This window comes from Natator depressus, chromosome 10 (genome assembly GCF_965152275.1).
Source record: "Natator depressus isolate rNatDep1 chromosome 10, rNatDep2.hap1, whole genome shotgun sequence".
In the NCBI taxonomy this organism is placed as follows: Eukaryota; Metazoa; Chordata; order Testudines; family Cheloniidae; genus Natator; species Natator depressus.
In genome coordinates, this window is record NC_134243.1 from 58,420,320 (window position 1) to 58,439,242 (window position 18,923).

The following is an 18,923-nucleotide window of genomic DNA, read 5'->3' on the forward strand; positions in this document are numbered from 1 at the left end:
TTTTAAACTTCCTATTAATATTTCTTCAAAACAGGATTTTTCAAAACTTAAAAAAAAAAAAAAAAAAAAAAAGTACCAAAAAAACCTGCATTTAAAAATCAACTACACATTTGTGCAAACCTATCAGGGTATGTGGGAGGAGGAGAAAGGAGAGAAGATACTCACCTTGAAGTAACAAATTGACTTCTAATTTTTAGAACTGGAAGGTGAGCTATCACTCAATGTGCCAATGCTAATGAACACTACACAGGGTAATGCTGTATACCTCAAAAATGGTATTACAATTTGTAGTATTAGAAGAATATTTAGAGCTCAATTCTCCATGCAGATCTCCAAACTCTAGAATGATGCATAATACATTACGGCAGGGGTGGGCAAACTTTGTGGCCCAAGGGCCACATCAGGGTTGCAAAACTGTATGGAGGGCTGGGTAGGGAAGGCTGTGCCCCCCAAACAGCCTGGCCCCTGCCCCCTATCCTCCCCTTCCCACTTCCCGCCCCCTGACTGCCCCCCTCAGAACTCCTGACTCATCCAACCCCCCGCTCCTTGTCCCTTGACCGCCCCCTCTCGGGACCCCCCGCCCCTAATCGCCCCCCCAGGACCCCATCCCCTATCCAACCCCCCTGCTCCCTGTCCCCTGACTGCCCCAACTCCTATCCACACCCCCGCGCCCTGACCCCCAGAACTCCCACACCTATCCAATCTCCCCTGTTCCCCGTCCCCTGACCGCCCCCCGCAACCTCCGCCCCATCCAACTGCCCCCCCCGGGACCCTCTGTCCCCTATCCAACCCCCCTCTCCCCCTGCTCCCTTACCATGCCACTCAGAGCAGCAGGAGCTCGCAGCCCCGCCGGAGCCAGCCACGCTGCCCAGCAGGAGTGGCGGGCAAGAGCACTGGAGGCGCAGCGAGCTGAGGCTGCAGGGCAGAGGGGACACCAGGAGTTAGCCTCCCCAGCTGGGAGCTCAGGGGCCAGACAGGATGGTCCTGCGGGGCAGATGTGGCCCGTGGGCCGTAGTTTGCCCACCTCTGCATTAGGGGGATTGTGAACAACCTCTGCTCTTAGCCGCTATCCTCCAAGTGGTATGAGCCATTTCTCTACTATATTTGTGGTGACAGATCCAAAAAGGCAGAAGGATTTAGCAGAACACATAGCTTGCATGCTACATCTGAGAAAAAGCTCTGAAGACAGATTGTTAGACCACTGCTGGAAAATCCCTTGTATTAGGAGGCTCCTCACGCATCCAGTACTAAGGAGCTAGCTAGAAACTCAAGTTAGACTATCTTTCAGCTCAAACAACTAAACAAAAACCCACACGCACACTCCAAATCTAGAGTACTGTACGGGTTTGGAGTAGTGTCTTAAGGTCTTTGGGGTCATCAACTGCATACAATTCAGTTGAACGTGCAAACATACATAGTTTAAAACTGAGAAATATTAAAGCTAGCAGTCCATACTATACAGAATAGACATTTAATAAGTAATTAAATAAAATACAATTTACTAATGTAGGAGAGAAAAATATTCACATAATGGATACTCTAGTTTCAAATAAAGACTAGTTAGCATTATATGAAACAGCTGTCATGCTTGTTTAGGTTACATTTGACAGAGAAATGATTAAGAAGTTGTTCAACTGGACAGCTGAAACAAAAAACATAGGACAGAAAAGCTACATAAGAATATAACCCATAACATGGACCCCTTCTATCAGAACCGCAGACCCAGAAATCTTGCCAAAAGTCACACATGCAACCAAAGCTTTACAATAACTAAATGACAGAGTATAGCATAAACTGCACTGCCCTAACAGCATGCAGAGATGTACCAGACTCTCTTATGTACTTTTCTTGAAAAGAGAAGAACCAAGTCCTTAAGACTGGAGGTGATTTTGAAGTTGAACTGCTTATTTATTCTCTGCTTCACCTCAATATGATCCTTCTCCCATTTTACCCCAGGCCTCTAGCCTATTTCTTAATGCCCTTTCTGAAGGTACCAACCCTTCTCTACAGATCGCACTAGAGGAACACCTGCAAGAACAGAACTCACAAACTTTTCATAGACATCACATTCCTCCCTATGCACCCTTGTCAAAAAACCTTGAAAAACCAAGAACCGCCCACCACTCCTGAAATTCTTTATCTACAATTGATGTTACTTGAAGTTACAACATATCAGAATAAAGATTAAATCAGAATTCTAGCTAGTATTTCTATTTAATTTCACCCTCGCAAAGGAACTGCAAGGCATAACTCTGATTCCCAGATCTTCATTCTCCAAAACATACAGAACTGACACCGGTAAACAGTGAGGTGGCAAAATCTGCAAATGATACAAAACTACTCAAGATAGTTAAGTCCAAAGCAGACTGCTAAGAGCTACAAAAGGATCTCACAAAACTGGGTGACTGGGCAACAAAATGGCAGATGAAATTCAATGTTGATAAATGCAAAGTAATTCATACTGGAAAACATAATCCCAACTATACATATAGAATGATGGGGGCTAAATTAGCTTCCACCACTCAAGAATGAGATCTTGGAGCCATTGTGGATAGTTCTCTGAAAACATCCAATGTGCAGCGGCAGTCAAAAAAGCAAACAGAATGTTGGGAATTATTAAGAAATGGATAGATAATAAGACAGAAAATATCATATTGCCTCTATATTAATCCATAGTACACCCACATCTTGAATACTGCATGCAGATGTGGTCGCCCCATCTCAAAAAAGATATACTGGAATTGGAAAAGGTACAAAAAAGGGCAACAAAAATTATTAGGAGTATGGAACAGCTTCCATATGAGGAGAGATTAATAAGATTGGGACTTTTCAGCTTGGAAAGGAGACTACTAAGGGGGGATATGATAGAGATCTACAAAAAATCATGACTGGTGGGGAGAAAGTAAGAACACTTCCTTATTTTACTCCTTCTCATAACACAAGAACTAGGGGGTCACCAAATGAAATTAATATGTAACACGTTTAAAACAAACAGAAGGAAGTATTTCATCACACAATGCACAGTCAACCTGTGGAACTCTTTGCCAGAGGATGTTGTGAAGGTCAAGACTATAACATGGTTCAAAAAAGAACTAGGCAAGTTCACGGAGGATAGGTCCATCAATGGCTATATGGCAGGACAAGCAGGGATGGTGTCCCTAGCCTCTGTTTGCCAGAAGCTGGGAATGGGCGACAGGGGATGGATCACTTGATTACCTGTTCCGTTCGTTCCCTCTGAAGCACCGGCATTGGCCACTGTCAGAAGATAGGATACTGGGTTAAATGAACCTTTGGTCTGAGCCAGTATGACCATTCTTATGTGATGGTCTTCCGCATATTAAGCCACAAACAGGCATTTTAGAGGAAAGCTTAGAGGTGTCTGGGTTTGTTTACAAGACTACTATACACCATCCCACCCTCTATTTATTCATGGGAAAAGAGTAAATTTGTACCCGTGCCATCTGAGGATTGGATGAGGGCCATCTGATAGCCAAAACAAGGCACGTTAGTTTCTAACAAAAGAATATTTTACAGGTCAATGCTATGACAGTTATGGCAATTTCCTAGACAAAACTCATTAAATTAAGTTTAACATTTTAGGAGTTCATTGTATTAACAATGCAAATGTTTATGTATTATTGTGAGATTTCACTGAACTTATTTAGGCGGAAGACAGAATTAATGCAATCCCTGGGAAGTACTGTGAGCTTCAAAAGACTATGTTGAACAATGAAGCAGACACAAATGATCTTTTGGGTCAATAGTGTGAAATTAAATTGCTAGGAAGTACTTGGGATGAGAGGATTGCCAACTCCCATCTACAGACTCAACCTCCGAAGCTTCACCCTGAGGGGAGACCTTTCGTCTGCTGATCATCCGTTACATAAGGAATGTTCAAATAGAAACTGTATAAAGGAGTAACTGATTTACTCATGAGAGTGCTTACTCTAAGTTCAAGTTGTAATGAACTTGTGACCACAAGAGAATCTCCCATGTGGGGTTTGAAACTAATCACCAAACAGAGCACTTTCAGAGCAAGAGGGTGATCTCTGGTAACGTTTGTAGCATATGTGTACGTTCTTTTATTTTTTTTAAAATACGTTTTCTCTGTAATGCTTTTACCTTAAGAATAAATATGATTGCTTAGAAAGAGATGTATGGTAGCTTAACTATGGCAATTACACCGTTCACCGTTTCTGAGGAGAAAAGTAAAGCATGCTTAGGCAACCTGACTTTGGTGGGGAGTTCACACTGTAGGCAGGGAGCTGCACAGTCTGAAAATACCCCAGTCACGAAGAAGAGAAATGTGGGTCTCCACCCAAGAGAAGTGACAGTTGAGGAGCCAGAAGCCTAGAGTGGGTGCCCTTGCTAGACAATGGAAGGAAAAATATAGGCACAATTGGCTTGAACTGTGACAAATGCATTGAATAATAGTTTTCTTCAGTTTTTGTGAAGAGTGTATCTAAAGAGGAGACACATTGCTATTACACATTCTGAAGCTACATATCCAGGAGACAGCAAGGAAGTCATTGCCTCTCTGACTGGCATGAGGCTCAGACTTCAACACAGGGTGACTGGAGAGGGGAGAGGAAAAAAAAAAAAGCTGCATTTTCAAAAGTGTAACCACCCACAAGGAGTGAGTGGTGAAGATCGAGTTATCTGGCCCGTTACCCTAACTATTATGCGTGACTAGTTGATCTGGTAACTTTCATGACTCCTGAGCACAGTTGCCAACTTTCACGCGGTAAATAAGCACCCCAACTTTCACAATAAGCCAAAAATCAAGCTCATCCCATTTCAAAACAAGGCCAAAACAAGCCAATCCTTAAGAACCCCAACACTCTATGTGACTAGATCCCCCGGCGTGCAGTGTGGGACTGTGGTGGGCCCGCTGTGCAGCCCTGACTCTCTCCCCGCCCTTACCCTGCTTGCCCCTTGCCTGCCTCTCGTTGCACCGGCTTGCTGGGAGCCGATCAAAAAAAAAAAAAAGCAACAAGCTACAAGCCAAAAACTAGTCAACAAGCAAATCACAAACCAATTAAGCCAAAAACAAGCCCAACTTTTGCATTTTTTTTCACGGGTTTGGCATGTCTGCTCCCGAGGGGCAGTTTTAGTTATGCAAGCCCAACGCAGAAGTCATTCACACATCTAAATACAGTTTCAGCATGGTTTTCTTGGTTTGTTTTTTTTACAGTGACTACTCCACGCACCAAGTTGTAGCAAGCCTTATAACTAGAGCTGTGCTATATACACCAGTTTCAGTTTGCAAGAGTTTCACAAACCAAAACCAGATGGCATTCCTTAAGGTTCACACAAAACTCAGTACTTCGTGCAAACATAAAACAAAATTCCCTGCAAGTGTTTTTCTGTTTTCATATGAAAATAGATGAGCAGTTCCTTCTATTTGTACCCACAATGGGCTTGGACTTGCCCCCTTTACTAATGAGGGAATTCTACGCCAAAAAAAATGTAAAATTCTTCAAAATTCTGCATAATTTGTCAGAACAACACTACATAATTGTGCCAGTTTCAATTATTTTGGTAATTTATTTCAGATATCTGTCAGCAAGTATGTCTGTAACAATACAGACCAAAAAAAAATTCTGGTAATTTTTTTTTGACAAATTCCTTACTAGGCATATTAATACAGAACTTTGAGCAATTCATTTAAATTACAATACAGCATTGTATTTTCTGCACCCATCAGAAGCAGTGCAAAAGCTGGGAGTGTCAGGAGTAACGGAGGAGCTGAGGGAGAGGGAAGGAGCCTGGAGTGAACCTGGATGGCTACTGAGTGTGGGTGGGAGAACTATGGAACAGGCTTTGGGGGAGCAGTGTAGGATTGTTAGGGAGTTGGGGAGCCTCCCCCATGCAGACCCTGGCTAAGCCAAACCCCACCCATTCAGTCAGAAACATGTGACCCTGTCCCTGCACTCCCCATCCTGATGGGTCCCTGCAGTCTCTTCCCCCACCCCCATGGGTCCATGCAGCTCCCCTCCCATGTGGCCATGCACCCCCTGGCTTAATGCTGTCACCCTACTAGCTCCTGAGCCCACACCCCAGTCTGTCCCCCACCCCAGCCATTCTGAACCCATCTGTGACACCCCCCCAGCAACCCTATGCGCTCCACTCTGTCCTAACCTGACTCCATGGGCCAGGTGCTGTGATGAACTTCTACTCTTGGGGGAATTCTGTGCCACTGCACATACCCAGAATTCCCCGCCCCCGAAAATACACTCTGTCCCAGACGTGCTGCAGTTCCACCTTTTACCCACCAGAGGCTGCTGTGGCACCAGAACAGCCTACTGCATTCATGCTGTTGGCTGTACTGGCGCCACAGTGTCCTCTGGTGGGCGAAAGGCAGAACTGTAGCACTTCTGGGGCAGAATGTATTTTCTGCAGGGGGAAAAAAATTCTGCAGGACACATGAATTCTGGGCATGCACAGTGGCACAGAATTCCCCCAGGAGTACCCCTTTACCTTAAGCAGCCTTATGTGGCCAGCTAACTAGCCCACTCCATCATTCCTGTCTTCCAGAAGGAGCCAGCAAATAAACCTATGCCCAGCCCCGCATCTTCCAAATTCAAGAAAGATCTGGAGCAAGTAGGCAGTGTGCCCCTAATTCAACTGCAGTGAGCCTTCTTGCTAGACCCTCAAACACAGTCGGGGCAGTGGACCAGAATGAAATTCTTGAGCACCCTAATTCTAAATCAGATGGTTTTCAAGCCCCCAGGTCACACCTTCACCATCTTCTAGATCTGTTGGGGGTAGGGACAAGGTATTCCGATTGGAAAGGGCCAAGACAAAACATGCCCAGAATTCTCACCACATTCATAAGAAGGTTTGTGAACATGGGCAGAGTTTTGGGTTCATCAGATAAGTTTTGCCTGCTTCTGGCTTTAAGGATGTTTTACAGAGTCCTATACTAGCCCCTATTATTAAATAAGCAACACGCATGTATAATCTAAGGCTTTTATTCATGTGCAACTCTAGACCTTTGGTGCATAGAACACATGCATTCAACTTACCTGCCTTCAATCATTTCATGAAAAATATACACGAGGACCACAAAGTATTTTGGACAACTAAAAATATGAATAATGACCAAATTCCCAAAGTATAAGATCTTTGATCACCTCTTCATTTTATTTGTAAGTAAGAGAATGATTGTCGTGGGCTGGCATGTTTATCATTCTAGGCCTGAATTCTTCATCTACATGGGATCACCTCTCAACTCCTAGAATTTAGAAAACAGGGTCAGGCAGAGAGATTACTTCACCAGATGTATATAGACAAGGAGGATGGTGTGGTGACTGGTTCTCCTTGAGAATTCAAATTCTGTTCATAAAGACTACAGCTTGAAAGGTTAAGAACCATGAATTTTTGATGCATAGGTGAAGTGTAGTCCCTGTTTATTTTACTCCTCAAACATATTTCTTGAGACTAAAGGATAAAGTTTGGCTTGCAAAAATCAATAACTTTCCTCTGCAAGGTATGCTATGGACTAACTAATATCTCTCTATGGGTCATTTCACCCTACCTAGGAGATTATCTCCTGAGCCTTGTATGAAGAATTGCTAATCTAACCCTCAAGGGGGACTCTGGCAATTAACCTGGATGATACAAGTCATTCCTACAGAGTTTTAATAATTGGTGAAACTGGCTATTTATTTAACTAGATCTGCTAGGGAAGAATGTTTACTGCATCCAAGAAATTTCTGTGCAGATTCAATTTGCACACATAGGGCTTGGTTCGAAGGACACTGAAGTTAATGGGAGGCTTTTCTTCTACTACATTAAGCTCTGGATCAGGCCCCTAGTTGGTTGCTTATGCCGAGCCACTCTCTTTAAAACCCACTCAACTCTAACATGCAAAGGGGTAGAAAGGGCAACTGCTTGAGTACATGTTTGCTGTGTGAATATATATAAGCATTTGGACTAGAGCAGGAAAATGATCTTGTGCACATAGGCATGATTTGGGGAGGTGGAAGAGGAGGGAAGGGTTTTTGTGTGTGCAAGCACAGTGTGGACACCAATTTGGGCATATAGTTTTACACTTGCAATTGTGTGCACGTTTCTCAAAGAACTCAACATCAAATCAATTACATAGTCAAAATGTTAGACACCTGTTGCCTATTTAAGGGAACTACAGAAACACTAATTTATTGCAGAAGACAGGAATTTGCCTATTACAAATGGCACTTAATGGGAGTCTCTCCACATTTCTGACGAGAGCATCAGGTAAAAGTAGCCATCTAGCTTTGGAATACTTGACTTATCTGGTTTTGATGGATGGCCTCTGGACATTCATTTTCCTACATTCTAAATCATGCTTTCTGCTGTCAGGCTATCACAGAAACATTTTTAGTTAAAAAATTTTAAATTCCAGCACAGAAAGTCCTGGGCAATGTAAGCAGTTTCCATCTTGGAGACTGCAGAAATAGAGAGAATGAAAGCAATACAGGGGTGGGGGTGAAAGGAGGTTGTTATGTTTTAGCAGGAGACAGCAATAGCAAAGTATCTTTGCAATTTAATTCTGTCATTCTTATTTTGTATCAGGTTATTTTTTCAATATATTCATTCCCATCACTAATCTAATTAAATTATTTGACATTATCAGCAAATTACATGATTTACAGTCATAAAATACCATGATGTATCAGAGTCACTTATTTCACCCGTAGCTTTCATTCACAAATGATGAGCCTTTAGAAGGCAAACTCTCTCCCCCGAAAAAAACTAAAAGCAAAACAAAAAATAAAAACACTCTGATCCCATAAATTCCACACACCCACCAAGCAGTGTAATTCTCAAATTCCTAAACACCTTATCGTCCAACACTCCAAAGCACAACATTCATGTGTTAACCTATGGTACCTCCCTGCCAAACAACAAATTTCAGTCACAGTACCCTGTCTGGCTGTTTTATTACATTCAGTTACATATGTACTTTTGTAATAACCGATGACCGAAACATGGCTGTATTAAATCATATCATGCTTGCTGCAACCCTAAGAGATCGGCAACTTTCACCCTTCCATTCGCATCACCTAGAGAAGCTAAAGTGTGAAAAACTAAGCAATCAGACATTCTTGGACATTTGTTAGTTTGCCCATTAACAATCAAATAAACTAACATAGCAGGCATTTTCCCACCCTTCTAATTTATATTTTCTAGGATTGTACTTTGAAACAAATCTCAACAAGAACTTCATAGACTCATAAATAGCTGTTTGTCTTCCTATGACTGGCACAGAGTGGTTAATTTTTTTGTCCTGAAACACTTATCTTTCATTTTAAGTAGATTTAAACTGGACATTTAAGAAGTCTTTCAATAAACAAACACTACTCTAGCCCAGCTGAGACAGGACATTTGGAAAAAGGATAAAAAGCTAATTATTTTAAAAATGGAAAAATAGTAAAGGAAGCACCATCTTCACAAAGTAATCCAGAAAGGCATAATTGCAAGCACAATCATTGAAAGATTCAAACAGACGTAAATAGGTTATATCTCAAATTCTGTGTATTAAATCAAAAATGAGTAAGCCTTTTAAAAATAGACATAGCTACATTCTCCATGGTAAACAAACAAACAAAACTGTTTTACAAATCCATGCATAATGTGTTTCTTGTTACTGAATACCCCTAAGGGGCAAACACCTGAAGAAATATTTTTCCTTCCCGTTTTTTAAATTTGGTCTCTAGTAGTAAAAAAACCAAACATAATGTTCAAACATTTATTCTACAAACTACAGAATATTCTTAAAATTAAATCAAGATCACAATGCAGAATTAAACTTGGGTGTCAGAAATTAAATACCTGTACTACTTCCACTTTGTCAATCATCTCAAAAATGCATCTCTGATATCTAACAATGTCCCAGAACTGAGCTAATACAGAGTTCGTCACCTCTCACTCCTGCAGAGAGTAATCCGTCTAGGTCAAGACTGAGGTCACTGTAACAGTACAGGGAACACAGAATCTATGTAACAGATTGCCTTGCAGTGGGGAACTGAGAATCTATAACCAAACAGTCCCTAAAACCAGAAACATTGTGAATTAAAACGTATCTGGTTAAGAGTTATTAGATGTCGTTATTCTTACATGAGAAAGGTATAAGCGATAGTTTGGTATACAATATCCCACTATCCTTCTCGTGGGGAAGTGGCTTCTCTTGAAGTTGTAGCTTGAGAGTCAGCTGTAATGTATTCCCTCATGCATAGTATCTCTGTGATGATGTCACACATCAGAAGAGATTAGGCTTCCCAATAAAAAAATTCAAGCAACCATTAACATTATTTCCCAAAAAGAAAAGATTGTACTTTTCTGGTTAAGCTCTTTGGTGCTCTCTCTTTTCTGGGGAATCATTGCCTAGAAGCAGGCCTGCAAACAGAGTCACCAATTGCTGAATGGTATCTTTTAAGATTTATATTGACCACTAAAGATTTATTGTTTGACATGAATGTAAATGTACTTATCCAGGAAAAGCAAACTAAGGAGAAAGGAAAAACAAAAAAACCAAAACATCTCCTTGTTCTTCCCATAATACAAACCCTGTCACTTTGCACCTCTCTTAAATTTAAAGAAAGACTCATAGAATTATAGGACTAGAAAGGACCGCAAGAAGTCTTTTAGTCCAGTCCCCTGCACTCAAGGCAGGACTAAGTATTATCTAGACCATTCCTGACCATGTAACATTTGATTTTCACAGCAAATTCTTACTAGCTATATTTGTAAGATGTACCAATTGATGGAAGACAGTTTGGGGGAAAAGCTACACACCCCACTTATGATGCAGATTTCTGGAAAGAGATTCACCTGAAGGTTTGTATGAAAGATTGGTTAACCAACATATGGCGTGCAGATCCCTGTACTGAAATTACAATAAATTTAAGTATTATAACATGCAATGAGTAAATCAAAATCCCATATATATATTTTATGAAATTTCTGAAAATATATTCTTCTGAGACTCTAGATTACTGTGTGTTTATTTTTTTTCAAATTTCATTCACTTTCAAGATGTTGTGGATACTAAGTAATCCCCATCTCCGAGTTTAAATAATCCAAGATCATACAAGAAAAAGGTTTCAACAAGAACTCTTATTTTTTAATATTGCCACCATTAATACATTTAGACTGCTCTGGCAACTCTAACAATATACAAAATATACATAGGCAACATTACTATTTATGTTCAAAGAAATACTTGACTGTTAATTTAATAAGTGTCCTACAAAGTTACCTTTTTATTTTTTGAAAATAAAAACACTAAGCCTTCTTTTAATCATACAAGATACACAAAGTAATTAGAAAACTAGAAACATCACTACTGCATGAGTAAACAGTATTGTTTCTTTAAAAAAATATTATTATTTCTGAGGACTATGCAGTATGAAGACTTTTATACAGTTGACTTTATAGTTCATATTATAGGTTTGTCCCCAACGTTCTGAAAAATGACAATATATAGAGCGGATACTCTCTCAGTAAAGAAAAAAAAGGCACAAAGTAGTGAAATAAATTCAACATATTTTTGTTAATATATTTGCTGGTTTTCATAGCAGTATTGACAAGGCTTAAACGAGAGAGAGAATCATATCTGCCAAAGTTCAGAAGGATACAGAGCACAAGGAAATTGTAATTTCCTGTACCAAAACAGTCTCCAAAGAGAACTTTGTGAAGGGGGAGACAACAAAAGAGGCACCATTTTCCCTTTACTGTTTAAAAACATATAATATTGTGATAAATATGTTGACACATACCAAAATTAGTATCCTAATTTATCTTGCCTCTTTTCTTTGTAGAAGCCAAACTAGACGACTTTAAAAATTAAGCATTTAAAATATAGGTGTATTTTTAAAAATCCCACATACTGTAAATTTTTGTACTAATTAAGGAAAAAAAGAGACTTGTTCCACCGGCCACAGTTCTTCTATATCAACATGATGCAGCTATTACAAAATTAGACTTCCACACTAGAACATGACCAATACATAAACAAACATGCATAATTTTTCCACTTATTTATGAAGTTATATGTATAAATACAATCAGAGTGAAATATTATTTAGTAAAGTATTAATCCTATAATTGATCATTTTCATAAGGATGGATGTTTAAAATAAATTCACAAGTCTTTCAGGATTTATTTCATTATTTGATATATTATGGTAACACATTAAAATGGTATGTTCAAATTTAGCAAAACTGAATCAAAAAGCAAGAAGTGGACATTCTGAACCCATCATGTATCAAACCCAACTTGCATGTCAGTAGCATTAGAGATACTGGATGTTTCACTGTGCTGAACTGAACAAACTGCATTTTAAGCCACAATGAAAGACAACTATGGGCCTTTTATACTAAAAATCAGGTAGGTCAAAATAAGGCATCTTCAATTATTTTGATTATGTTAAATGTAGGAAGATGTGTGCAATTGAAAGATTAGTGGGGGTTTTTCTGCATACAAAAAATAAACTAAAATATCTAAATTCAGTGTCTTGAACTTTAGGTTTCTCAACAGCATCTTACCTGATCCACTAAACTGACTGCTTCCTAATGTAGTTGGTCTGGTTTTCCCACTATTAACAGGTGGGGAAAACATCTGCAAAAACAAACAAAAAACAACAGATGTTTAAGTTAAGTTTATAAATCTTGTCTGCGGGCTAAAAAAATTCAACATATGACAGTTCACTGGCCTATATTTCTTCCAGAAAACAGACTTTAACACATTCAAAAGAATCATAAAACAAGTAATCTAGAATGATCTTTGCAGTTTCACCAATGCTACTAAACTCTCTATTGTATATGCAAGCAATGTAAACAGGAAAACCTGAGATTGTTACAGTAATTTAAAGTCTTTATTATACATCATAAATTCTACTGCTCAAAATACATAGCTTGTTATTTTATGAGCTCTAAAGGCACAGGATAACTTTAATTAGTAGCCAATTTGCAAGAGGTACTATTTTTCTATTTTGTTTTAAATTACGTATTTTGAAAAAATCAGGCTGAAAAAAAGCATCACACAGAAAATACTTTGCCTGTAATTTCCAACCCAGGATTGAAAAACAAAGCATCAACTGACTTCCTTTCAGCTTTTAGGCACCAGCAAGTTACATTTCTTTAAAGGAACAAGAAAAATCCTCACAAACTATCAGCCCCACACACCGGTTTAACAAAGATTAAGTATTAGATTACGCCATCTCCGGGTCAGCCCGATTTTAACCAGTTAAACCAATTGACCCAGCTGGTATTAGTGCATTAAATCTGGAAGTCTAGACATTACATCAAAGTTCAGGTGTGCACATTGGCTGAGTCGGACCCAACCAAGCCCTGCAGGCTGCCGCCCCTACTTCTTGGTTCGCTTTACCGTGGAGAAGCCATAAGAAGACCTCGAAGAATATCCTACCGCACTGAAGTCCAGCAGGTCACTCAGTTCCTTGTCGGTTCCTATAGCGGCCATCCGCTGCTGCTGAGGATTCATCTTCCTCCACTTCAATTACGTCCTAAAACACAGGGAGGGAAAGAGACACGCAGCACTTTACCATTGGGCTGGTGCCGACACCATTCAGTGCACGGACAGATCTGTCCCTAACAAAGAAGGGGGCTCAAGCATTCGCATCCCTTACACTGATGGGGGGGAGGGGAAATCCGAAGGGAAAGCCTCACTTTAACAGAGCACACGGATGAGATCAGCAAGCAGCAGCTTCTCAAACTAGCCAACTCTCCTTAAGTTTCCTCTGCCTCCTTTCCCCTCATTCAATTTCTACTCCACCTCAGGCAACACACACACACATACACACAAGTGAGTCTGAAGTGACAGGAAGGGGTAGATCGCCCTGGGCCAGTAAAAGGCATAAACATGTAAATACCCGAGCAAAATCTGGAAAATTAGAGAGAGAGATTAAGTGACTCACTGTTTTCGCAACAATGGAGCTGACAAGTTGGGCTGTGGATGTGCCTCAGCAGAGCCATGTCTGCTTGAGCATTGCTATTGCCTGATTTCCAGAGAGGAATAATTTGCTTTATCCGCACACACAATTTGCTGTAACTACCAGCTCCGGAGCCCCAAAGCTGCTGCAAACAATAAACAGTCTCTGAAACCAGCGATCTGTCTTTGCACCGCAAAGACACCCACAAAGTGCAGCGGCCGGGCGAGGAGGTGGCGTTGGGGGCCCGCTCCTTTCCCTGCGCCGAGCAGGCTGGCGTGTGACGGGACACACACGGTGCCGCATTCCCAGCCCCTGCGAGTTGAACGAGTGCTCAGGGCTCCAATCCTCCCAGGAGCGCCAGCTTAGTGCGGGCGCTTCCTTCCCTGACAGACCATACACAGCGACCAGGGGCGCATAAAACACGAGCCGGAGAACTGCTGCCCGCTACAGCCCCGCCAGAGCCCCCGACAAGACTGAGAGAACGGACCCAGAAGAGTCCCTACCCCGCAGCAGAGCTCCCGCCCCCGCCTCCCAGCACCAGTGTCACTCCTCAGAGCAGCCCCTCTACAGCCTCCCTACCCCAGCAGCTCCTTAGCCCCGAATTCACCCCTCTGGCCGCCACTCCTGCCCCCTTAGCGCACCCCTTCTGCCCCCCCAGGGCACCCCCCTGCCCTCCCAGCACGGCCCCCTGCCCCCCAGGGCACCCCCCTGCCCTCCCAGCACGGCTCCCTGCCCCCAGTGCACCCCCTCTGCCCTCCCAGCACGGCTCCCTGCCCCCAGGGCACCCCCTCTGGCCCCAGGGCACCCCCTCTGCCCTCCCAACACGGCCCCCTGCCCCCAGGGCACCCCCTCGGCCCCCCCCCAGCACGGCCCCCTGCCCCCAGCGCAGCCCCCACCCCCCATTCTATCCCAACTTCTCCCTCCCGGCCCAAATTTACCTCCTTCCCCGCGGTGACGTCCGAACCCAGCAGGGCCACGCTCGCGAGCTGCCGGGCCGCTTGGTAGGAGGCAGAGCCGGCCACCCCCGCCCCCCGCTGGAAGGAACTTGTGGGCTCCCCTAGGCAGACATTTTTTTGCTTGCGGAGCCGCAGCACCACGTTCAAGGCTCCGGCTCAGTATCCCTCCGCGGATGCTGGAACAGGCACAAGCTTAACACTTAACCCTTCCCTGGCCGCGGTCGCGGCGTTGGCTGGCTCTCAGGAGGGGTCACCGCCGCCGCTGCCGGTTTCGCACACCGGTCGGTGGCGGCGGCCTCGGGGCCTGACCCCAGCTCCCCGTGCCGTGCCCGTGTCACTGTGCGCTCAGGGCTACCCCCAGCCCGGCGCGGGGCGGGGCGGCTCCGGGGGGCCCAGGAACGGCGGCAGCAAGGCCCCCAGCTCCGGGGTGAGCCTGACACCGCAAGGCATCGCCTGAGATGGGAGCGCCTTCCCCATCGGTCCCAGCGGGGGAACCTGCGGCTGCCCAGCCCGGGAGGGAGCCCCCTGCAGCGGCGCACGGAGCCGGTGTAGCCAGCGCACATAGCCCACAGCTCTGGGCATGGCCCACGACACTAATAATCACCCCAGAGATACAGACAGGGCCCAGGCCAGGGCGCTGGAACAATTTGTATAGTAGAGGTGCTGAGAGCCACTGAACCAAAGTGTAAACCCTGCATATAATGGAAACCACTTCAAGCCCGGGGGTGTAGCAGCACATCCCTAGTTCCAGCAGCTATGGGCCCATGCCTAGGGTGACCAGATGTCCTGATTTTATAGGTTTCAGAGTAGCAGCTGTGTTAGTCTGTATTCACAAAAAGAAAAGGAGTACTAGTGGCACCTTAGAGACTAACCAATTTATTTGAGCATTATAGGGACAGTTCTGATTTTAGGGTCTTTTTCTTATATAGGCTCCTATTACCACCCACACTCTGTCCCAATTTTTCACATTTGCTGTCTGGCCACCGTACCACGCCGCCACCCCACACAGCCCCAGACATGGCCCACGCCGCCAATAACCACCCCACAGCAACAGGTATGGTCCATACAGTACACAACCCACACACAACACCTAAACATGGTCCACACCATACACATAGCAATACACACCGCACACAGTGCCCAAACTTGGCCCACACAGTACACAACACACATCACACCTACACATGGCCCACACCATTCACACAGCAATACACAATCTACCCAACCTCCAGACATGACCCACACCGTACAATTCAGAACCCACAGCAATACCCAACAAACACACACAATACACATAGCAATACACAACCCAAACATGACTCACACAGTACCCCTAGCAATACAAAACACACACCCATAATAGGCAACACCCAGATATGACCCAGACACTACACATAACACACACAACACCCAAACATGAGCTACACAGTACATGTAACTGTACAAAACACACAGTCCTGATACAAAACACACACAATATCCAAACATAATCCACACACGACAAAGTATAATGCATACATAATACACCAACACACACATAATAGCCAGAACACAATATCAGCACAAATTCCCAAAACATGATACATTTATAATAGACTCAAAGATGCACAAACATTATCTAGAACAAACGATAGGTACACAAAACACAAACACACAACACAATACACGTACAATTTAAAACGTACACATACAATACACCAAAACAAGCACAACACTCAGAATACATACAACGAACAAAACCCAATGCACCAAAACAAACACAAAATATACAGTGTACCAAAATACACTAGCACACTCACCCACCACCAGAACACTTGTAATACACTAGTACATATTCACACACCGTGTAGAGTAAAAACTACACATATAACTTTATATCAAATTTGAAATTTTCTGATTGACAAAGTTACCATGTGGCAAAGCTAATACTGATCTACTTTGTCAGATTTTGACAAAACTTCCTGTTTGTTAAATATAATAAAAATGAATAACTAAGACACCCGCATACCAAACCATAGGGAACACACATGCCATATGAAAATGCATACATGCATACACAAACCCAGTACCTCTGCATAACAGATACAGCTAAGCAAGACGAGATAGTCTTATGGTTGAGATACAGGAATGGGAGTGGCTCTGGAAGCTAAATGACTTGGATTCTATTCTGAACTCTGTGATAGCTTTCCTATGTGAGTAAGTCACTTAATATTTCTCTGCCTCTATTTCCCAATCTGTAAAGCGGAACTACTATTCTTCCTTGCAGGGGCGTTTTGTGATTTAACTCATTCATGTTTGTGAGGTGCTCAGATACAACAGAAATACCTGCAAAAAAAGTAACAGTAAAGTGGGCCTAGTGCAAGCGCACAGGGCTTTTCATAATAACAAAAGATCTTGATCCCTTTGCATAGCCTGAAGTTAGGATGTATAGATCTCTCAGGCCTGCAGAGCCCCCAGGTGGCATGTAGGTGCCACCACGTAGACCTCAGCCCACTTTGTACAGCTGATGTGTGGAAGTCTCTCTGTTTTTTTTTCCCAAACTCTAGTTTTTAAGGGCTGAATGCTCCTTTTCCACAAAAAGCTCCTGGGTGAGTGAGTAAACTTAAAAAAACCTGCAGAGTGACTACTGCATTTTCATTTGGGGGTGGGGCGGGGGACAGAAGACAGTCTTCAAACCCTGGAGAACCTTAGGATTTGTGTGGAAGAAAAGCTACAGATCCAGACACATTCTGTGGAGGGCCTGGGGAGGTGGTAGAATGCACAGTGGGAAAGGGAATACTGCTTAAAGCAGTGTTAATTCCTGCATGGATCCACCGGATTTGGAGAGTAACATGCTGCATACAGCAGCTGCTGCCTGGCTCCACCCCCTCTGCTTCAAAACTTCCCATACCCAATTCTACAGATTCCAGATTGTGCCGTGTTCAGGAGGAAGGGACAGGGTGAAGCAGACAACACTTACCAACCCCTATAGAGACACACTGCTGATTTGCAGGCTTTCCAAACCCTTTTCCTCTTTTGTGCGCCCCTCTGTGCCATGGAGTGGAGAGATCGTTTGGCCTTGTGAGTCTATGAATATTCATATTTCTGTCACTTAAAAATGCAGGAAGTAATTTGTATTAAAATATCAGCACAATGATTTTCATTCCCTATGCCCTGGAGGGACATAAATATGTCCTTTTTTCTCTTTGATGTATAAATAATATTCCACTTTAGAGGAAAACACCCAATGAGAGATCAGTGTTACATGTTTCACTAAAACTGTACTTTAACAAATATTTTTGTAGCAAGGAGGAGCGTATATCTACTGTAACATGAAAATGCAGTTAAAGGCGTTTTCTCTTTCAAACTTTTATCAGTATGAAAAATATTGACATAGTGATGAATATACTATGGAAAAATAGATTAAAGTAGCTGCAAACATTAACATACAGTATTTATTATAGCAGTTGTTTATACTAATGTACAATTGATTTAAAAACCACAAGTTTTAAAAATACATTTTGAGCTCTTTTTGTTTTGTTTTGTTTTGTTTAGGGTTCACATTTGCAAGCTTTTCTCTGCAACCATGAGGACTAGAAACTTACTTTTCATTTTATGAAAGCTGAGATGCTCATGTAATCCAGGATCTGGGGCTTACAGGCTCATGATACAATTGTGAGATTTAGCCACGCTGCGGGTGCTAATGTAGACAAAGAAAGAATGAGTGGCAAGGCTTGACAAAAAGCTTGGGAAAGAAAGGAGAAGTTGAAGGGATTTCAGCCTATATAAATCAGGAGGCGGGTCTAAGTATAAGGAGTTGCAAGGACATGAAAAATGCACAACTCCAGGAGGGAGAAAGTGAGGGACTAGTAGAGACATTTTAGCAGAATGTAGGGAATGGGAAGGATATAGAGAAGGAAATAAGAGGATATAGGTAGGAGGGCTGCTGGAGTGGTCTGAAAGCGAGGGCTTGTCTACATCGGGATGTTACATCAGAGTAACTTAGTTTGTTCGCGTTACAGAGCTTTGCATCCACACACAACCTTTTTTT

At 42.7% G+C, this 18,923-nt stretch overlaps 1 protein-coding gene across 18 annotated transcripts in view; it reads right to left on the reverse strand.

The window, feature by feature from the left end:
- Window positions 1-15,020, reverse strand: part of TCF12 (transcription factor 12) — a 283,371-nt gene extending 268,351 nt beyond the window's left edge. For 3 of the 18 annotated variants that reach the window (XM_074966268.1, XM_074966270.1, XM_074966269.1), the window contains exons 1-4: window positions 14,876-15,009; window positions 13,923-14,079; window positions 13,376-13,511; window positions 12,535-12,607 (exon numbers count right to left, since the gene is read on the reverse strand). In XM_074966268.1, the coding sequence (XP_074822369.1) occupies window positions 12,535-12,607; window positions 13,376-13,489 (187 nt within the window). In that variant the 5' untranslated portion in view covers window positions 13,490-13,511; window positions 13,923-14,079; window positions 14,876-15,009. Of the gene's footprint in view, window positions 1-12,534; window positions 12,608-13,375; window positions 13,512-13,922; window positions 14,080-14,875 lie in introns of all 18 variants that reach the window. The other 15 variants (XM_074966274.1, XM_074966266.1, XM_074966265.1 and 12 more) reach the window with 14 other exon arrangements.
- Between the last annotated feature and the right edge of the window lie 3,903 nt (window positions 15,021-18,923).